The following is a 23,712-nucleotide window of genomic DNA, read 5'->3' on the forward strand; positions in this document are numbered from 1 at the left end:
CTGGCAAGAAAAATAAGACCGTGTGGTCAGTAAATAGAAGACAAAATACATTTTCAGGCAGACTTCCATGTTACCTTAATGGATAGGCTTAGGTCTATTAGCCATGGGTGGATGATAGCTATGTAAAGCAATACTGACTTACCTTAAAGGATATCTAAAGGCTTATTTTTGTTTGTTTTTTAAAAACAAACATTTCGTACTTCCCTCCTCTGTGCAAGGGTTTTGCACAGAGTGGCCCCGATCCTCCTCTTCTGGGGTCCCTCAGCGGCGCTCCTGGCTCCTCCTCTTCTCGAGTGCCCTGTTGGAGAGCCACTTTACCTTGGGGCACTTGTGCGGGCGCGCTCCCATGTCCTGCTGCTGCGTCTATTGACACAGACAGCAGGACTCTGTCCCGCCCCCCGCGTCATTGGATGTGATTGACAGCAGTGGGAGCCAATGGCTGTGCTGCTATCAATCTATCCAATCAGGACCAGAGACACTGGCTGGAGCTGGTGTGCTTGTCCCCGTCGCTGGAAAGACCGGATTCAGATAAGTAAAATGGGGGCTCTTGGAGACAGCTGCATCACAGGAGGTTTTTCACCTTAATGCATAGAATGCATTAAGGTGAAAAACCCTGAGGGTTTACAACCCCTTTTAATGAATAGGCTAAGGTCTATTGGCCATTTGTGAACGATAGCTATGTAAGGCATTACTGACTTATCTTAATGGATAGGCTTAGGTCTATTGGCCTTGGGTGGATGATAGCTATGTAAGGCAGTACTAACTTACCTTAATGGATAGGCTTAGGTCTATTGGTCATGGGTGAATGATAGCTATGTAAGGTAGTACCGACTTACCTTAATGGATAAGCTTTGGTCTAGTAACCATGGGCGGACAATAGCTATGAGCTATGTAAGACAATACGGACTTACCTTAAAGGATATCTAAAGGCTTATTTTTGTTTGTTTTTTAAAAACAAACATGTCATACTTCCCTTCTCTGTGCTAGGGTTTTGCACAGTGTGGCCCCGATCCTCCTCTTCTGGGGTCCCTCAGCGGCGCTCCTGGCTCCTCCTCTTATCGAGTGCCTCATTGGAGAGCCGCTCTCCTGGTCTGTTGGCCTTGGGTGGATGATAGCTATGTAAGGCAGTACTAACTTACCTTAATGGATAGGCTTAGGTCTATTGGCCATGGGTGAATGATAGCTATGTAAGGCAGTACTGACTTACCCTAATGGATAGGCTTAGGGCTATTAGCCATGGGTGGACGATAACTATGTATGGCATTATTTACTATCTCTAAAATGTATGTAACTGTAGCAGGGACAGCAGGGTCCCTCAGAAAAACACTCTATAATCTTTACACAGTTGAAATGAAGTCCAGCCCTATATGTAGCTATAGTTATAACGAGTGGTTATAGCTGAATGGACAAGGCACAACATTTTCACCTGCTGATGTTGCAGGAGAAACATGAAATTACCACTTTTAATCACACAATTGCAATACTTTCAGTAAGAAAGAAGAAGGACCTCTTGATATATTTTAAACCAGGGAAAATATAACAGAGTAATGCACATAAATGTCAATTTAAAGTTAAATAACTATTTAGAGTTTATTCATCTTGATTATGGACTAATCTGCATTGCATTTTATTCAGAAATACACAATAAAGCTTTTTGTGTCATAGCATAGGGATGCTAAATTGAAAAATCAGCAGAAGACCATGCACCATGTTCTCCAAATCCCGGTATCATGCTCTAAATATCATTTTGCCGCGTGTGCTGGCTGTTCAGAGGCTCATACATTTCCGTATGGTACACTGTAACTCTCTATCTGGGTTTAATTTGTGCAAATGAAGCATCACTATTCCTTGGAAATGTGATTTGCTGGTCTGCATATCGGTGAGTCCACAGAACTGCCATAAATTGAATGTTATAAATTGTACTGCAAGCTTAAGCAGATCAAGAGCATATTTTTATGATTTCTGCTACCCTGCAAATCAGACTAATCTGCTAGAGAATGTGCAAATAATCCAGGCATATCTAAGTATCGCTATAAACTTGCAACCCTTTGTCGCAGGCAGCAACACAGATAAACCTAGACCATGAAGCAGCATCTCTTCCTAAATGCTGCAGACAACTTTTGGAGCATAACAATAGTTTATTGTAACACACTTATTTTTAGTTTTAGGGCCACTAAATAATCCATTCAATGTATATCCAATCAGGTAGGTCTTCACATTGCAAAATTGATAAAAAAAGGTAGAGGAGATTGTAACCTGCCTTACTTGAGACGATAATTGCTGGGAGAGACACACAATGGAATCAGGTCTTAAAAGACCCCCCGCTTCACCAATCACCCCATCTCCTACCCACATCTGATTCTTATGCTAGCTGGACCCCCTGAATCCTGTGGCACACGGGGTTATTAGGGTGTGACCAGGCACACCGCCACACCCTGTGCACACGCCTATGATAGACAGACGGATAAATCGATTGACCATTTATTTTCCAATAATTTTTATTGCCAAGTTTTAGAATATATGTACAATACAAATACAAACTGTTACCCGTTTATTATATTTAAGATTTAATATCTCAAAAACATGATGTGGGTTAAATGAGAGTTCTTTGACCAAGAGTGAAAGCTTTAACACAATAACATTTATTGGTCATTTATTTTCCATTAATTTTTTTTGGCAAGTTTTAGAATATATGTACAATACAAATACAAACTGTTGCAGAGTCCATTCACGAACATAACCAGATTAAGTTTGCCTTGCAAGCACGTGGCAAGAAAAGAAACATAGGCCACCTTAGGATAGATAGATCATTTTATGTATCCACGCTTAACTCTTTATGTGAACGGTAGCACCACAGTAGATTGTTGATCCCTTTCATCAAATCATAAATCTTGGTTAGTTGCTGCCGGCAATTGATTTTGTTTTATTACTTTGTAGTTGTATTATAATGCGTTAAATATTTATTTAAAGGCAGGTATGTGGTTACACCTCTTACTATGTTCTGTACTTGTAGCTTTAACAGGAATATTTATGATAAAAGATGTGAATAGAGATATTTGTAGGGAAAGTGTTCCTCAAAGACACACACCCTGCTTATTATTTCATTTTACCTGCGGTCTAAAGGCCAACTTCATATCAGGCCAAACCTGTCCTATATAAACATGTTATAGATAACATATACAAGTGTATTTTTGCGTAAAGATAGATCTGAGATAGCCATCTAATGTTGTCAGTTTTAAAAAATCATCAGTGCTGGGCAACAGCAGACAGAACCCCCCCCCCCACCATCAGTGAAAAGGCATACTTTTTCTACTTGTAGCTGTTAAAGTAAAGGGTGCTGCTGGGCTTTCTTGTTCTTCTTCCCTATACAGTAGTACACGTGTGCTGTGCTTGAATGTCAGTGGTAAACTATAATGATTAATAAGGTAATGAAAGACAAAGGATTCCCAGGGAACTGAGGAATATCTAAAGGACCTCCCAGCAATAGCAACCTGCCTTGCAACTGTCTTTGTCTAATTGAAACATCAGAATCAGCTGTCTGATGAGGGATAAGCCATTTCCACGTGTCCTTCAGTTCTGTGTGTAAACTGTAGCTTGATTTTCCGAGCTTTGTAACACAACAGCCTGTTTACCACAGACTGCTAAGCAATCTCTGGAGGAAAGGAGACTAAAGCTTAACTTGCTGGCTAAGATAATACAAATTACTATTGTGTAATTCAATTTTTTAAATATGCAAATGTTTAATCCTTTTTGAGTGCAGGAGTACCAGAAAGCATGTAAGCAAAGAAGAAATTCATTGCATGGGACTGCCTGTTATTAGACTTCAAGCTTAAGTCGGCCATAGATGGATTTTTCCTTTCCTGCAACAAAAATCGCTCAATTCCCCCAGCAACACAGTCCATGTGGATGGGGGAATTCCTCCCACGGAGCCATTGTGCATATTGGTCGCAGCTACTGTACAATAGCCGCTAGCAAAAATCTCATGTAAGATCCAACAGGCTGCTTGTACCCGAGTTAATCTAATATCTTTGGTACATTCAGCCTGCCCATACATGGTTCAAATCTCGGCCTGTCCCTGCTGAACCGGCTGAAATTCGAACCCTCTATGGCTGACTTTAATTTACAATTCTCAAGTGAGCCATATGGGTATTCATGGACATTATGATCATGGTGTTACTATGCTAGAATAGATTTGAATTGTTGTGGCTGTCCTAAATTGTAATACAGAGGAAATTTTAATAACATGGCTTCTTTAGCCACTGTTATAATGTGTAATTTGCAGATTGGTTTTCTTTAGGAATATATCAGTGTAAATAATAGTGTACATTCTTTAAATAGTAACTTGGTTTCAGATTAATATTCAAACCCCAGCATGAAAAAATAATTTAGTCACATAATTATAGATGAGTTGCATAATTAAGCATTCATTAAATAAAAAAGTGAAAGGAAGGGCCATTAATAAGGGTGAACTGTAGTAGTTTTATTTTAATGGAAACAACAGATGGTTTACAGTGTGTAATCTTACTGACTTTTTTCAAGAACGTCTTTGATTATCAATCCATATAATTAATATTGTTATTTTCTTATGCCTTTTCTAATAAGAAGTGGTGTTTATGTAACATGATTAATATGCTCTGCGTCATGTTGCAAGCTGGTTTGATAGAACAATGGCCTAGACTTTCACACAACGACAAATATTTAATTTGTTTTAGATTAATAATCATTGTCCTTGGTACAGCTTTTTTTTTTTTTGGGGAGGGGGGGGTTCAGCGTAATACAGTTCCAAATACAGAACTGCAGCTTTTGTTGTTTACAACCTGATGTATGGTATACTGGAGACATTCTAGTTATTGATCCATCTTTAGATTGACAAAAGAAACACTCACACACAGACACATATAGCAGCTTGTTCTGGGGATTTTCCACCACAATGTTGGAATCCAAGTATACTGATCACTCTGAAGACTTTCAATTAAGATTTCCAGTATCCTACTGATGATCCAACATTTGTTTCTCAGAGAGAAACATTTTCTCCACATGGGCCTAGACAGCTGATAAGCTCTGCTCTAGCCACGAAAAAATAAATTGCCCACTGGCTGTAATGAGACATGTGTCCAGCAAATTTCTATTTTCCTCTGGGAGTGTCTTCACGCCGTATGAGAATCAATGATTATTTACTGCCGTTAATTCCGTTAATGCCACTGCGTGCACAACACATGAGAATCTGGAGCTGTTAGAAGAGCTGGAGTTATTTGGGGGAATGAGTAAACAGCAAATTAAAGGTTCTTTCCACGTATTTCTCAAAGATTAGGATAACTAGTTTCTCTGAGCAGACTCGCAGTTTGTGGTGCGCTACACGCTGGTGTTTTAAACGAGTTTCTGTTATTTAGTGGTTTCTACAATTACTTTACAAGGGCTGAAAAAATAAATTTGTGGATTACGCAGTGTGCACATAGAGCACTTATACCAACTGGGAAATGTTTAAATTTCTTCTGTGTTTTAACCAGACTTTAGAGGGAAATTCTTTACTTTGTGTACAGAATGCTAAATCAGTTTAGTTCTCTATAGAATCTATATAAAACAGCCTTCTTTTACTTGAAATAGGATATGTTTGGACTGGGCAGGTAGATGGAACATCTTCTATTGCTTGGTTGCAAATAAATTAAGACGTAATATTTAAAATGTATCTAAAGCCAAAAAATTGGTTTCATTTTGGATGTAGTAGTAAGGTGTTGGAACTTTTGGGGAGATTCCCCATCTCCATTTGTCCTGGTGACCATAGTCACCGGGACTGAAAGTGAGGGGAGATCTCAAATTTTAGGCCATTGCCAGAACAGAAGTAGAGGGACACTCTTCCACTATGCTTAAAAATGCTCCCTCCCCCCTCGTAACACCTATACCTGTGTCAAAAAAATGTATATACTTACAATTCCAAGGCCGCTCCGGTTACGTGATCTCCTGTGTCAGCTACAGGTGTGAGGAGAGAACGCTCAACAAAAGCTGGTAGTGCCTGGTGATGACATCCCCCATAGGTTTACTATGGTCCATCCATTTTTGGCGTTTCCTCCTCTCCCCTGCTGCGGACAATGCCTGATGTGAGAGCCGATCAAGTGACCCGATCAGAGCGGCCTGAGAATAGTAATTATAGACATCTGTTTTACACAGGTTAGTTAGTATAGACTTCCTTCAACTTTCGCCTCTCATGGGTCTTGAGCTTGGAAGAGGAATGGCTGTGAAACCCTGTAAACCCTTGAGAGTTTACTGCTCTTTACTATCTGGCCACTTCAGTGTGGGGGAAGTTCTAAGCTGATCATACATGTCGGTGGATCGATTCCTCTGTGAACCATTACTGCGTGTTTTGGCCTCTTGTAATTAGATGGTCACCTCTATCTGGTAAGAGGCTGTGTGTGCTTCATGGGGCGGTGGAGGATCTCCTTCTCTTTGGGTTATACAGTTGTGCTCCATTAGTTTACATACCCTGGCAGAATTTATGATTTCTTGGCCATTTTTCAGAGAATATGAATGATAACACAAACTTTTCTTTCACTCATGAACATTGATGATGTTTTGGGAATGTGTGAGCTACAAAGGCACACGAGATTTGGTCAAAATTGTTGGCATAATGAATGCAGTATGTTATCAAAAAATACTGGAGGAACATTTGCATTCATCAGCCAGGAAGCTGCACATGGGACGTACTTGGTCATTCCAACATGACAATGATCCAAAACACAAGGCCACGTCGATCTATCATTGGCTACAACAGAATAAAGTGAAGGTTCTGGAGTGGCCATCTCAGTCTCCTGACCTCATTATCATTGAGTCACTCTGGGGAGTTCCCAAAATGTGCAGTTCATGCAAGACGGCCCAAGAATTTACAGGAACTGGAGGCTTTTTGCCAAGAGGAATGGGCAGCTTTACCATCTAAGAAGATAAAGAGCCTCATTCACAAATACCACAAAAGACTTCAAGCTGTCATTGATGTTAAGGGGGCAATAAACAGTATCAAGAACTGGGGTATGTAAACTTTTGATCAGGGCCATTTGGGTAGTTTCTATTGCCATTATGATTTAAAAAAGAGTAAACACAGTTGATTGATAATACATGGCTTCAGCCAAACACTAACCATGAGTGAAAGAAATGTTTTTGTGTTATCATTCATATTCTCTGAAAAATGGCCAAGAAATTGTAAATTCTACTAGGGTATGTAAACTTATGAGCACAACTGTAACTTTTATTCACCTTACAGTAATAGCATGAGGACTAAAGATGGACTTTTTACTTACTGGTGTAATTACATCATGTTTTACTAGGGAGCGCTACACTTCTTGTTTCTATTTAATTAGTATAGATGTTAGGAGGGGGAGCAAGTTGCATTCGTTATTAAAGGAAATCTCCCTAATGGGACACGGATACCAAAAAAAAAAATACTGGCAAATGTTTTAACTATTCTCTAGGTTTTTCAAAATGTGAAAACTTTTCTGTCTTTAGATATTCTTTAACAACCTTTGTAACTCCAGTAGTATCAAGATTACAACAGTCCCTTCCAGGTAAACAATATACATTAAGACCTCATTAAAATGTATCCTGCTCCCTCTTACCCATGAGGATAGGCGCATTCCCTTTATAAATGAACCCAGTGCAAACTTTGTGTTGCCGTGAGAAAAGCTGCAGTGTCTGCATCCCAATAAATGAGGACTGCCTAGATCAGGGGTCCTCAAACTACGGCCCGCGGGCCGAATACGGCCTGCCAGGGTCTTTTACCAGCCCTCCCGGCCTTTCAGGCACTGGAGCCCCCACAACGGTCCGCCCGGAGAGATGCTTTCCCTGCAGACCCCGCTTCATAGGGGGAAACAGTACCAATTTCAGGCACTGTCCAGAGTGGGGGCGGAGACACAGAGAGCCTGCTCCAGCGCGGGAAAGCTTCACAAGGATTCTCCTCGCGGCTGCCTGTTCATAGCGGTAAGTCCCGCAGTGCGCCTCTCACTAATCCCCGTGCACTGGACAGGCTGGCTGCATTACTGGGCACAGATCAAGCTGCATTACTGGGCACAGATCAAGCTGCATTACTTGGCACAGATTACGCTGCATTACTTGGCACAGATCACGCTGCATTGCTGGGCACAGATCACGCTGCATTGCTGGGCACAGATCACGCTGCATAACTGGGCACAGATCACGCTGCATAACTGGGCACAGGTCAGGCTGCATAACTGGGCACGGGTCAGGCTGCATAACTGGGCACGGGTCAGGCTGCATAACTGGGCACGGGTCAGGCTGCATAACTGGGCACGGGTCAGGCTGCATAACTGGGCACGGGTCAGGCTGCATAACTGGGCACGGGTCAGGCTGCATAACTGGGCACGGGTCAGGCTGCATAACCGGGCACGGGTCAGGCTGCATAATTGGGCACAGGTCAGGCTGCATAACTGGGCACAGGTCAGGCTGCATAACTGGCCACAGGTCAGGCTGCATAACTGGGCGCAGGTCAGGCTGCATTACTGGACAATGGAGAGGTTGGCTGCATTACTGGGCACAGGACAGGCTACATTGCTGGGAACTGATCAGGCTGCCTTGCTGGGCACTGATCAGGCTGCCTTGCTGGGCGCAGGTCAGGCTGCCTTGCTGGGCACAGGTCAGGCTGCCTTGCTGGGCGCAGGTCAGGCTGCCTTGCTGGGCGCAGGTCAGGCTGCCTTGCTGGGTGCAGGTCAGGCTGCATTGCTGGGCGCTGGTGAGGCTGCATTGATTCGGCCCCCCAACAATCTGAGGGACAGTGGACTGGCCCCCTGTTTAAAAAGTTTGAGGACCCCTGGCCTAGATCCATACTTGTATTTCAGTGAAGACCTCTGAGAAAGCCAGTGATCCAATCTCAGCAACAGGAAATTAGATTCCTGGGGGCTGTTTGTACACCAACTTTGTACCATACACCTTCAATTAGTCATATTATAACAAATTTTTTGAGAGTTTTAGGAAATTACAGTGTTAGAAGCAGGGTGGATTTCATTTAAATCAAGTCGCTTTAAATCACAATTGAAATCATGATTGAAATCAATGGAAAAAATACTTGATTTAAAACAACTCAATTTAAATCATAATTTTTAAAGAGCAACTGTTATTTCTGTCCTTCTCCTCTGACCCGCTGTTGACTCACCGACAGTCCCATTCACTTTAATGGGACGGCTGGTGAAGTGGCAGTGACACAACAAGGTGAGGGACGTAGCGGCAGCAGGTGAGTGGACGCCCGCTAACAGGTGCTGCCATGATGGGTCTGAAATGACAGGTGATCTTTAAATGTAAGGACTTATTTTTGCTGGTAGTTAGAATCTTTAATATTTGCAAACAAAACAAAGGTTTCCTATTTAGAATAATAAGCTGTCAGGTTAATAAAACAGCGATATCAGAACCGATTCAATCATACAGTTTTTAGTGTTCATAGATTTGCAAAACAATGGGATAAAGGAATATTTCTGAAGGTTTATCTAATGGTTAATGTAAAATTGTGGGAATGCATCAATGCAGTGCATGCTATCTCAGCTTGCAGAGCTTGGATTCATTGAATTAGTTTACCAAAAAATGTAATATTGTAGCCTCATGCTACATGACTAAGCTCCATTTCATGCTGAATAAACTACATTTTTAAGGTATTGTAAATATAAAACTGTCTTTGGATAGATTTTTACGCCAAAAGCATTTTATTAAAATAAATTTGGTAAAAATCAATAAAATCGAGTTAAATTAAAAAAAAAAAAATCAGATTTATTATTTTATTTTTTTTTTAAATATTGATTTATATCCACTCTGGTTAGACGATTGCAATTTTAATAATATTAACTGAAAATATTGCTATTTTAGCAGTTACATATGTTATGTAATTTCCTTAGGAAAAGTACATTTTCCTTTAAGTAGAACTAGGTCAGGTTTAAAAAAGACTGTCGATTCAAGCTATCAATGAACAACGATTTGCGATTGTTTGGGAGAAAGAATTCATATGACTCTCCTTGGATATTTTGTTAATGCTAACACTGTATGCCTTGTTATGTGTGTTTTCTTTCTTGACATGCAATTTTACTGCTATGCCAGAGTATTGGCTAGTCCTGCACAAGAAACATTGCCTCTCTGAACATTTTCACTTTATTATCATCACAAATAACTATTACTAAGCAAGGGTCTTCCCATTAACCTCTGGTCCCCTTTTCCCACCACTGCTCCGCTTTAACCTCCGGGTTAGAGAAGCATCCTTAGAATCAACTTTTCAGTGGTACTGAAAGACAGAGAATACAAGAAAAGCACTGCCATGAAAATTCATGAAGAACATAACATTTAAAGGCTGCTTGGTACTTTTTAGAGGCATTTTGTGATCAAGAATTTCCTTGGCATCAAGTAATTGATGGATGATACCACTGCTCCCTTAGACACAGGTCAATGCACAAGCCTTTTTTATAGAGCTATTTGTCTGGCTTTAAGTACCCTAGCACGTGCAGAGAGCTTCTATGTTCTTTTTCTTATTATGGAACATTTTAACTATTCACCCTTTTTGTGTACGTTGAATATCAAATAACTTAATGCTATAATACAGAGCCCAAAATGTACACAATTTTTTTGTAGTGTTGCTTATAAGAATAGGCTTTGTAGGATCATATAGAATTAACTCTTGCTGCTTCTAGGATGAATTAATTAATGCTTAATTTAGATCTTTTAAAGCTCAGCTACAGCCAAATATTTTTTTTGTTATATTTTTTGGCTCTTTGACTATTTTTGTTTTTCCTTATGTCTGGTCCACTGCCACTTGGACAAGAAGGCAGAGGAAATCTCTCCATTGGAGTCACTAATAGGAGCAAAAACATCCATCTAGGAGACTTTAGAGGGAGACTGAAATCCTCAGTCGGGTTTTTAGTCGTATGTTCAAACTGGAGAGATTTTGCATCATATTATGTCCCGGTAACACTTTCTGCATCAGGGTGCCACAGCATATCATTGGGAAAGTAAATGAGATCAAAACTCCCGCATAGGGACAGAGGCTAGAGACTTTCCCCACTGTATCCAAAATGAAAACAAAGCATCGCCTAAAGGTTAATCACTTTGAGTTTGTTGTAGTTTTAAAACATATTATACTGGTACTGTGTGCAGTAAATTACCCATGACAGTTGGTAACTGCATGAAGCAAGGCCATTGCAAACAATGAATTGGGACATTGTATTGCAATGAAGATATTAACATGTATTCTCAGCCGAGGTTGTAGGATAGTTATGTCATTCCTGTACATGTTATTGAAGAATCTCTTTTCTCCTAGTTACGAGATCACTTTTTCTGAGTTGTAGATTACTCTGCATTGTTAAAAAAAAATACAAACAAAAAAAAAACAAACAAAAAACAGTATGGCTACCCAAAAACTTTCAATATTTCCCCCTGTGCATAATGGACACTTCATATTGCAGCAAAAGTAATAGGGAATAATACAGGCTCTCGAACGACCAGGTCATTAAACGAATTGGTCGTTATACGAGGAGCCACAAGTAATCAATATTTTAACCATTCTTAGCTACTGTACTGTAATGTGAAAAAAGGTTTAAACACAAAACTCCAGCTCAATAATGTTTTAATTTGCATAAGTACGGAACAAAATTTTGTACTGTACTGTACAATACAATGATGTATAGCGGGTTGTTGGGGTGGGGAGAGCTGGTCGTAAGTCCGAGTGGTCATTAAACAGGTAAGTCGTTAAACAAGGAGTATCTGTATTGGTAATAAATACTTTGTTAAGAGTGAATTCTCTCACCTCCTTATGCACATTATCAAATTCCTAAAATAATAAGCAGGTTGCTCCAACTTCGAGATCCCGATTCATTACCGAGGTAAACCAGATGACAAACTTTTCTGGTGACACCTGTCTAATGATAACCCTATAGAGTTAGATTTCTCTTATTCAGCCCATTTGGTTGATTCCCCCATCCATGCTAAACAGCGTGGATGGAGAATTCTCTCCTGTCGGTTTTTGTATTCAGGTATCCACAGCACCTGCAACTGCCTAAATACCAGAACAGTGACTGAATCTGATGGGCTGCAGTCACTGTTTGGCCGATAAATTTTCAACTGCCTCAGTGCTGATTGCTCCACCCATGGCTTGTATTTTGATTGATTCAGTAGGTATCAGTTGAAATTTGAGTCACCTATGGCTAACTTAAGAGGGTATTTTCTCCACTGGAGAGATTTCTTCTAACTTTCTGTTGTGAATATGCACACATATTTACTCTGCATAGGAATCCTGTCACCGAAATGTTGTTGCCAGTTTACACCACCTCCTAAGCTTTGTTTTAACTTAAAGTGGTTGTAAACTTTATGCATTGGGGTAAAAAAATCTTCTGTGTGCAGTTCCCCCCCAGCCCACACTCATACTAATGCTGTGCCCTAGAGCAGCAGCTTTCTCTGCCCTCACAGGGCAGATTGATAGCAGGAGAAGCCATTGGCAGGGTGGCTCGGGATCAACCCTGAAAGTGTGCTACTATAGGAACTGGCTTTCTATTGTGGCAGACAGAGAAGAGGAGGAGCCAGGAGTGTTGTCGGAGGGACCCAAGAAGAGGAGGATCTGGGCTGCTCTGTGCAAAACCATTGCACAGAGCAGGTAAGTATAAGATGTTTGTTATTTAAAGTGCTTCTAAAGGTAAATAAAAAAACACAAACATGTCTATACTTACCTGCTTCGAGCAATAAAATTGCACAGAGTGGCCGCAAACCTCTTTTCTGGTCCCAGCGCTCCTAGCCCCTCCCCTCTGTTCAGTGCCCCCATGGGAAGCGGCTTCCCATGGGGGCACTCGTGCGTGCTCGCACCCGAGCCCCGCTGCTGAATCCATTGACACAGGTGGCTCTGCCCCTCGCTAGGGATGAGCTTCGAGTTCGAGTCGAACTCATGTTCGACTCAAACATGGGCTGTTCACAAGTTCGCTAAACAGTGAACAATTTGGGGTGTTCGCGGCAAATTAGAATGCCGCGGAACACCCTTTTAAAGTCTGTGGGAGAAATCAAGAGTGCTAATTTTGAAGGCTTATATGCATGGTATTGTCATAAAAAGTGTTTGGGGACCTGGGTCCTGCCCCAGGGGACATGTATCAATGCAAGAAAAAGTTTTAAAAACGGCCGTTTTTTCGGGAGCAGTGATTTTAATAATGCTTAAAGTGAAACAATAAAAGTGTAATATCCCTTTACATTTCATACCTGAGGGGTGTCTATAGTATGCCTGTAAAGGGGCGCATGTTTCCAGTGTTTAGAACAGTCTGACAGCAAAATGACATTTCAAAGAAAAAAAAGTCATTTAAAACTACTCGCGGTTATTAATGAATTGCCGGCCCGACAATACATATAGAAGTTCTTTGATAAAAACGGCATGGGATTTCCCAACAGGGGAACCCCGAACCAAAATTAAAAAAAAAAAAATGACGTGGGGGTCCTCCTAAATTCCATACCAGGCCCTTCAGGTCTGGTATGGATATTAAGGGGAACCCCGCACCAAAATAAAAAAAAACGGTGTGAGGTCCCCCCAAAAATCTATACCAGATCCTTATCCGAGCACGCAACCTGGCAGGCCGCAGGAAAAGAGGGGGGATGAGAGAGCGCCCCCCCTGAACCGTACCAGGCCACATGCCCTCAACATTGGGAGGGTGCTTTGGGGTAGCCCCCCAAAACACCTTGTCCCCATGTTGATGAGGACAAGGGCCTCATCCCCACAACCCTGGCCGGTGGTTGTGGGGATCTGTGGGCAGGGGGCTTATCGGAATCTGGAAGCCCCCTTTAGCAAGGGGACCCCCAGATCCTGGCCCTCCCCCCTGTGTGAAATGGTAAGGGGTACCCCTACTATTTCACAAAAAAAGTGTCAAAAATGTTAAAAATGACAAGAGACAGTTTTTGACAATTCCTTTATTTAAATGCTTCTTCTTTCTTCTATCTTCTATCTTCCTTCATCTTCTTCTTCTTCTGGTTCTTCTGGTACTTCTGGTTCTTTCTCCGGTGTTCTCGTCCAGCATCTCCTCTGTGGCGTCTTCTTCCCTTCTTCTCCTCAGGCCGCTCCACATCCATGGCATGGAGGGAGGCTCCCGCTCTTCTCTTCATCTTCTTCTCTTCATCTTCTTGTCTTCATCTTCTTTTCAGGCCGGGATTTCCCTGTGGCGTCACGGGGAATGCCACAGGACCAGGTGCCCCCCCCATTATTTAAGAACCGTCAGAAGAGGAGAAGCGTCACACAGCGGGAGCCTCCCTCCATGCCAGCATGGATGCGGAGCGGCCCGAAAAGAAGATGAAGACAAGAAGATGAAGACAAGAGCGGGAGCCTCTCTCCATGCCATGGATGCGAAGCGGCCCGAGGAGAAGAAGGGAAGAAGACGCCGCGGAGGAGATGCTGGACGAGAACACCGGAGGAAGAACAAGAAGTATCAGAAGAACCAGAAGAAGATGAAGGAAGATAGAAGATGGAAGAAAGAAGAAGTATTTAAATAAAGGAATTGTCAAAAACTGTCTCTTGTCATTTTTAACATTTTTGACAGTTTTTTAGTGAAATAGTAGGGGTACCCCCTTACCATTTCACACGGGGGGAGGGCCGGGATCTGGGGGTCCCTTTGTTAAAGGGGGCTTCCAGATTCCGATATGCCCCCCGCCCGCAGACCCCCACAGCCACCGGCCAGGGTTGTGGGGATGAGGCCCTTGTCCTCATCAACATGGGGACAAGGTGTTTTGAGGGGGCTACCCCAAAGCACCCTCCCAATGTTAAGGGCATGTGGCCTGGTATGGTTCAGGACGGGGGGGGCGCTCTCTCGTCCCCCCCCTCTGCGGCCTGCCAGGTTGCGTGCTCGGATAAGGGTCTGGTATGGATTTTTAGGGGGACCCCACGCCGTTTTTTTTTTATTTTGGCCCGGGGTTCCCCTTAATATCCATACCAGACCTGAAGGGCCTAGTATGGAATTTAGGGGGACCCCCCACGTCCTTTTTTTTTTTTTTAAATTTTGGCCGGGTTTCCCCTTAATATCCATACCAGACCTGAAGGGCCTGGTATGGAATTTAGGGGGCCCCCCCACGTCATTTTTTTTTTTTACATTTTGGTTCGGGTTCCCCTGTGGGGAATTCCCATGCCATTTTTATCAATGAACTTCTATGTGTATTGTCGGACCAGCAATGCATTAATACCCGTGAGTAGTTTTAAATGACATTTTTTCCTTTGAAATTTTGCTGTAAGACTGTTCTAAACACGGAAAACATGCGCCCCTTTACAGGCATACTATAGACACCCCCCAGGTACGAAATTTAAAGGGATATTACACTTTTAATGTTTCACTTTAAGCATTATTAAAATCACTGCTCCCGAAAAAACGGCCGTTTTTAAAACTTTTTTTGCATTGATCCATGTCCCCTGGGGCAGGACCCGGGTCCCCAAACACTTTTTATGACAATAACTTGCATATAAGCCTTTAAAATTAGCACTTTTGATTATTCATGTTCGTGTCCCATAGACTTTAACGGTGTTCGCGTGTTTGAACAAATTTTTTGCCTGTTCGCATGTTCTGTTCACAGGGGGGTGTTCGGCTCATCCCTACCCCTTGCTATCTCATCACTGGCTTTGATTGACAGTGGCTCCTGGTGCTCCAGCAAAGCCCAGACCCGGATGTAAGGTGAGAGAAGAGCTGCAGACGTGCATGGCACTGGATGGAGTGAGGGCTCAGGTAAGTAGGGGGATGCTGACACCTAAACATTTTTTACCTTAATGCAGGGAGTGCATTAAGGTAAAAATTGTTTAGGCTTTGCAACCACTTTAAACAAAGTTAGTTAGGTTTACAATTACTTTAACACCTACACATTCCCTAGTTAACTATTTGGTAAAATTCTATTTGGTAAAATTCTTACCCGAGAACTTGCCATGTACAACTTTCAATGCTACTGGCTCCTGCTCTCTCAGTGCTGCTTTCCTGGATTTCCTGTTCGAAGTGGACAATGCAGTATCCAGCCAGTCTGTTAGCTTGGAGCAGGGAGAAACAGGGCAGTGCTATGCCATTCTAGCCTACAGTGCTGTGTGTTTCTATATTATGCAGTGGTGTGGTGTGACACAGCTCTAATCCCTGCATACAAGGGTGGCTTCAGTGGACATTGCAAATGAAAGGAGTCCCCCTAAAAGAGGAAACATGGGGTAGCGGTCATGGCACTAACCTAAACTAAAACATAAACAAGGATTAAAAGAAAAATAAGCTACATACTCGGTAAATTATTAAACCAGCTGCTGAAAGTTCTTACAAAAACCTAGAGTTTACTATTACTTTGCCAACGAAATTTGCATGAATTCAGCCAAAATATCCTGTTAATGCTAGGCATATCTTCCCAGTCTTGTTTCTTGGATATAACAAGCATTTCACAAAGATGAATATCTTTACATGTGTTTAAAATAAAAACCCTTTTAAAAGCACCACATTTGTGCATCTTACGAATCAAAGGAAGTAAAACATGAACTGTTCAAGGTCTCTGAGGACCAGATGGGGAAACAAGGGGTTAAGGGCAAACATCTAGTTATTGATTTTTCATTTTCAATTTGATTGTCTTTGTTGCAAAACGGTTCTGTCACAAAATGTCTATAACTATTCGCCCCTTATTGAATATATTATAGGCCATATGAAAAAAACATATTTTAATAATCATATTTCATTCTGATCATTTTTCATGTGGTTTACTACATCCTGGATGTTTGTCCCTTGTTCTCTGAACATAGAATTTTTTTTTCTGGTAAACTAATAAATAGAGATGAGACCAAAAGACTCTAGATATTGTGTATAAAGGGGATCATATAACACCTGCGTGATTTGTATGGCAATTTCCACCCAGGAACCAGGCATGTATGTGCATAAATATATATTGGAATGTATAAATTATGTATTGGTTTGGGGACTGAAAAAGAATGTTTCACAGACATAAAGTAATTCCCCCTGTATAATACCTATCCTGTGTACAAATACACATACATTAGTTGTTTGTGTTTTATTTTTTGCCGTTTTTCTTAAACCTAGAACTGTGGAAGGAAATCTTCTTTTGTCACTAAATTATGACATTTATCATCGATCAAAACAAAAACAAAAGAATGCAAAGACATTAATAATTAATATGTTAAATATGAGGAAAGTTCATAAATAATAAATATGCGCTTTAAACTATGAATTATTGATGGCAATTAATAACTGATTGCTTACAACAATAAGCAATCATAAATGCTTATTAATATTCACTCTGAAATGAGTTCTGTAGGAAACGTGGTATGGAGAGCGGCTCACTTGTCATTAATATGAAGTCATAAACTGGTATATTGCGTTTTTGCCATTAAAAAAACAAACAAAAAAAAAACACACTGAAAACTGGGAGATTTGTTAACACGTATGCTTAGGCAAACCATTTTATTGGCGAAAATCAGTATAACACAATAATTGGATTTAGTACAGATATATGCATTGTTGTTGGTTGATGGGTTTCTTATTAATACATCATTGATTCTATGTTTCTGTGGTAATGCCTTTAGTGGTAAATGAACTCAATTTATTGGTATGGCTTAGAGTAAATGGTGGTTTTAGCATAAATGAGCACACAGAAGGTAGGGTCAGAAACAGTCCACTAGACAATATAATCACAATGCTCAGTGTTCTGGAATCAACACAAAAATCAGCAAAGACAGCAATAAACAGTGCATATAAGCTTTAACTGCAATGTGAATAATACTATAACTAGTCTAGAGTGCACTCTAGGAGAATGGCTTGGATATGGTGTATTGTCCCCTGAGAGGTACCTCTCATGCCCCGTACACACGGTCGGATTTTCCGACGGAAAATGTGTTCTAGGACCTTGTTGTCGGAAATTCCAACCGTGTGTAGGCTCCATCACACATTTTCCATCGGATTTTCCGACACACACAGTTTGAGAGCAGGATATAAAATTTTCTGACAATCCGTTGTCGGAAATTCCGATCGTGTGTACACAAATCCGACATGCCACGCATGTTCAGAATAAATAAAGAGATGAAAGCTATTGGCCACTGCCCCGTTTATAGTCCTGACGTACGTGTTTTACGTCACCGCGTTTAGAACGATCGGATTTTCTGACAACTTTGTGTGACCGTGTGTATGCAAGACAAGTTTGAGCCAACATCCGTCGGAAAAAATCCTAGGATTTTGTTGTCGGAATGTCTGAACAAAGTCCGACCGTGTGTACGGGGCATAAGTATAAGCTAATGTATAGGGTTCCCTGTGTAGCAGCTGTAAAGGGGCAGTCTAGTCCTAACTCTTCAGCCAACTACAATTAGGGCCCAGTTGTATTGTTGGTGCACATGAGAATAAGACCCAGTCAAGCCTGCAGGCAGCAATAAGGCTATTATATGGTGGTATGGTCATTTGATAAAGGGTTCATTCTCTCTAGAAGCAGATTGGAAATGCCCACAGCAGCAGCTCACCATTCAGTTACACACAGCGATTTGTCCACTCTCTGTTCTGCATCCAGGTGACTCTGGCCACCTCCAAACTCAGCACTCCGAATCCCACTCAGGCCACTGATATGCAGCAATGATGGAGCACACTGGACAGAGATGTGCACTCTCTGGTCTCCTCATGGCAAGAGGAAGTTAAGTATTGCACAGCCTGGGAAAATGCAGCCCTTTCCCCTCCTCCTTGCAATCCTCTCTCTGGGGAAAAAGCATTTGATCACCACAGCAGAATCTCTTCTCTGGACTACAGCTCCCACTGTGCATTGCTACACAATTCAGTATATTGAACTCTTCCTGCTAAGCCGTTCAGTAGTTCAGCACCACAGGGCATCAGCTACAGAGAGCAGCTGCAGCCAGTGTTTCTTTCACTCTCGTTCTTAGCCAAGCACCTGGCTAAACAGTCAGGAATGGTCAGCCCTTATCACCACCTATATATCCTCTCTCGCGACAATCAGGGCTTGACTATGGGCAAAACACGCTAAAGACAAAGGATCCCAAGTGAGGATCAGTGATAACCATTCTTGCCAATAAAATAGACTTCATGATGATTTTAGTGTGTGATGTTTGCTTCACCTGGATTATGAATTGTGAGAGGAGATGAGATCAAGAGTTATGCCAGCACGGCACCCACGGTGAGGAGTTTGAATCAGAAGGTGGGCTTGGAGTAGTATTGTTATTATATACTTGCTCCAACATTGCCAGCAGTTATTGTGCCCATAGTAGTTTCTATACAAATGGTGTTGTGTGAGGCCACTATAACGGGGTGGAGTGATTTTTTTTTCTGTGCAAAATAGCAGTTCTGTAATAAAATATATATTTTTAATGTAGACAGTACAATCTATGTCAGTATACTGGCTGACAGCTAAGTACATGTTGACAACAGTTACATTTAATAAAGATCTGTAAGAAAGGTTAATTGCGAAAATATGTCAATAGTAACCACAATCATCTATTGGGGTTGATTTACTAGCAAAAAAAAGCAAAAAAGAGCTATTCATTTGCAAAGAAACGTACCCTTAGCTTCCTGAATGTGGTGAAAATTCACTTTGCAAAGAATCATCCCCCCAAATGAAAAACAAAAAACAAAAGAAAAATGATTTTGCTTGCACACGATTGAATGATAGAAGTCATCAGAGCTTCACTGTATTCGCTAAGTTAAGTAAAAAATTCTATGTAAAGTCTATAGCATATTTGTCTTTGATAAATCAACTTCATTGCTTCCTTGTTTCACTAGTCTGTTTACTTACTGCAAGTTTTCAGGAGTAGTTCAGAACCAGTTTACATAAATGTGTATGAGCATAAAGCTGACCAAAGCCAAACAGATTTCTTTCCAAGAACAAAATGCAAGCCGATATCTACCCAACCTTCCACTAGTGGCAGGACCTACCCAGATCCTTGCCCTATACTGACAGTTGAGCACTTATGGTACTTCTGGGTAGTTACTCTTTTCCCTAGAGGACCTAGAGGAAAATCTGGAGATTTTCAGTCAATCTGACAACGTCTCAATGTGTAATGAAGGACACATCCAACTGCCTGTGGCGTTCACCAACGCCCTCTTGTGGTGAAAAAAAAGCAACATAATTGCAAGTGATGCTTGAAATCAGGAGTATAACGGTACTTGTTTGTGTGTAGCAATTTGTGGGCATCCTGAAATAAGTAATATGTTATACATTTGGTCTTATTTGAGAAATCAGTCAGTAAAGTTAGCACTCTTATAAATGCATCTGCTAGATCTTTGTTCACTTGTCTATTTTGGTTAGTTTATTTTTTTATTTTTATAGTTTTGTTTTTTATATACACTGATATTATACTTTTCATAGTGGGATGCCTCTTTAGGATAGAAAACTAAATGCTGGATTCAATTCACGGTGGTATTTTAATCCTCATTAATAAGCAAGCAATGTAGCCTATACTTAGTGCATTTCCTTTGTGCATTGAGCCTGTATATTTCCTTTATGTCTTCTGGGGATGGCCTTTCTCTTTAGCTTGATGCAGGCTATTGCACCGGGCAATGGACTTGTAATCCTCAGCTATCACATTTTTGCCCTGCAGCAGTAATCTACATAAATTCACTTCTGTGACCCGTGCTTAGCATAACCACGTTCTGAACAGGACTGCATAGTGCTGTGGCTGTTTGTTATGCAAATCCTAAGTCCTGGAGAGATCAGAAAATGGCTATATGGTGTATACGTGTCTACGTCTTGTAAGCCTCTGACACCTGGGAGCGGATAAAGTTATTGTTGTGTCTGTGCGGATATTACTGGGGCATTTCTCTGGAGCTCAAGCACAACACTGCTAGGATTTCTCAAGTTCTTCTTCTTTTTTTTTTTTTTTTTTTAATGTTTATTGTTTGTTTTTGCTACTGTAAACATTATCTTTGTACAAGAGTTGAAACTTTTATTTTTTTTGTTTTTGCTTATTTTAGATTTGTTGCAGTGCAAGCAACCAGCCACACACAGTCGCACCTTAAAATGTGAAAACGGCTTTCTGGGTAGGTTATTCTTGTACACAGTTCTTATCTATGCTGTGTTTTCATAGCTTAGCAATTATTTCCATCCTTCATCTCAAATCCAGTTGTTTTATGTGTAGCTTTTTAAGGGATTTCTCTATATTTTGCATTCCCCTAAGCTGTCTCTTGAAAGATGTTCAAGTCATACCCTGAAGGGCTTGTTCATAACGTGTCGGTTGGGCTGTGTTTTTCTGCACCCCACCACCGCACATTTGTGGTGTGAACAGGGCACGTAGAAAACAGTTACTTTCTATTTGGCCTGTTCGCACCATACACGTATGGTGGTGTGTAGAGGAGCACAGCTCAGTGGAAGTCCTCTTTACTGTCCATTTTGGTTTAGGCTGTTTAAAGTGATTATAAACGATCACCTTGTAAGACAACCCATTATGTTTAAAAGTGAAATGAAAGGCAAACATTTGTGTATGGATATAAAAAAAAACACATTATAAAGACCCTTTTCCCTTTTTTATAAGTGATCACATTCCCTCTGTTCTCAGCTGCATAAGAGCTGGGGGGAGGAGAAGCAGCAGCACATCGAGCTTCCCAGTGAACGGCTGTGCTCTGGGGCGTGTCAGAACAAGTTTGATCATTAGAGGAGAGCAAGCTGAGTTCCCAGTACAGCTAGAGAACTGACCACTGTGTGTTCTTCTGCCAAAAACACATTGAACATAATTATCAGTGGCTAGATTCCACCTGTTTCAAGAGGCAGTTTAGTCATGTTCTACAACTGGGGGAAAATACATTTTTGTTCCATTTTATTTTATTTTTTGTTATTTCAGGTACTTATATAGCGCTGTCAATTTACGCAGCGCTTGACATGTACATTGTACATTCACATCAGTCCCTACCCTCAAGGAGCTTATACCCTAAGGTTCCTAACACACATTCATACATATACTAGGGCAATTTACATTTTAAAGAGATTCAGAACATGCACACAAGGGCTCCTGGTTCCATTCAGAGAAACTTTTGTAGGTCATGGACTGTATATTGTATATCCACACACTTGTATTTAATATGTGCAGGTTTGATGACTGAGTTCACTATGATGCAGAGTATTTCAGGACTACTTAAGTAAATACGGGATGGACAGAAAATGAACGTGATAATTGGCTAGAGGAATTGTGGTGGTCAGATCGCTAAAGATAAACTAACAATTGACTGTATTCCTAATAGATTACAGCTTACGCTAGTATGTGTATCTTGATGTACAAAATGATGTGCAAAATGCAGCAATCTATATTTTCAGATTTACCCTTTTATCAAGTTAAAGGAGTAAAAAAAAAAAAAAAAAAAAAAAACCCAAAGGTGATAGCTGATTGGTTTCTATGGGTTACTTGCTTTTTGATGTTGAATACATGTACATACTGCAGGCGATGCTTATAAAAATCACAGCGTGGTTCATAGTTCACCATTTTTAGCAATGCTTTTTATAGCTGTTTTTCATATTACTAGCTCAGTTATTGGAAGTAGAATTAGCCTGCTAGGTCAAGGGTACTAAAGCTGCAGCACCATTCCGCTGCTATGGTTACTACAAGCTGTCTACTACCAGTGCTTTCTGTACATGATAACCCTTGACATTTTATAATGTATTGCCAACTTAGGGGTCTTTTGCATATGGTTTCCCCCGCTTACATACCATGCAATATTTTTTATTATTCTGATATATGTGTACAATATATGTGTCATTACTAAAATGTTATCATTAGTAGTCATCCAGGTAGGGGACCCATTTAGTAGACCATAGTTACTGGACTTGGAGACCAGAGAACAGTCCTGACAAAAAATTCTCCAGGGGCGGACCACATGAAATGATGACAAATGCTAAATGTATATGATCACAGTCCAGTGATTGCTTATTCCATGCGTTTCTTCATACAAGTGCCAGATGTAGAGTGCACACAGCACACCTAGCAATTCTGTATTACATTTCCAGTGCCAGGCATCCATTTATAAAGGCTGTGGTGTCAACAGTAACAAATGCTGTATCCCACAAATATTTTTTGCAACTACCAGTAATAAAATTACTTTTCTGAACATTTAAGTGCACAAAACTATTTTGGCTGTATATACTTGCTTCGACTATGAATTTTAGGGAGGACTCTATTAATATTAGAATTTCCAGGCAGGCACTCAATTTTGGCACTTCTTCATGTACAAAAAAATGAGCTTTGTGAAATAGGTGAAATTTCACGATACCCAATCACATACAAGAAAAAAAAAATGTTTTGATTTGTATATGATTGGATGATGAATATCAGCAGAGCTTCACCTCATTCAATAAGCGAGGGGAAAAAATCCCTAATGCCGCTTACACACGATCAGAAATTCCGTCAGAAAAAACTTGTATGGTTTTCCCGATGGAATTCTGAACTTTAGAACGCGGTGACGTACAACACTATGATGAGCCAAGAAAATAATGTTCAATGCTTCCGAGCATGCATCGAATTGTTTCTAAGCATGCGTGATTTTTTGCACATCCGAATTGCATACAGACGAACGCATTTTCAGATAGGAACTTTTTCCGACCGAAAAATAGCGAACCTGCTCCCAATCTTTTGCTGGCTGGAATTCTGCCAGCAAAAGTCCGATTTTCTGACCAAAAGCTCACATCCGACTTTTGCTGGTGGAATTTCTGATCGTGTGTACGGGGCATTACAGTATGCAACTTACCTTAACAGAAGCTTTGCCTTTAGTAAATCAACCCCATTGTTTG

The 23,712-nt window shown here is 40.9% G+C and overlaps 1 protein-coding gene across 10 annotated transcripts in view; it reads left to right on the forward strand.

Moving 5' to 3' along the window:
- Positions 1-23,712, forward strand: part of TENM3 (teneurin transmembrane protein 3) — a 1,659,985-nt gene that overhangs the window by 1,113,901 nt on the left and 522,372 nt on the right. For all 10 annotated transcript variants that reach the window (XM_073606803.1, XM_073606789.1, XM_073606818.1 and 7 more), the window contains one exon: positions 20,913-20,978. In XM_073606803.1, the coding sequence (XP_073462904.1) occupies positions 20,913-20,978 (66 nt within the window). The remainder of the gene's footprint in view (positions 1-20,912; positions 20,979-23,712) is intronic.

Source organism: Aquarana catesbeiana, linkage group LG01 (genome assembly GCF_042186555.1).
Source record: "Aquarana catesbeiana isolate 2022-GZ linkage group LG01, ASM4218655v1, whole genome shotgun sequence".
Classification (NCBI taxonomy): Eukaryota; Metazoa; Chordata; class Amphibia; order Anura; family Ranidae; genus Aquarana; species Aquarana catesbeiana.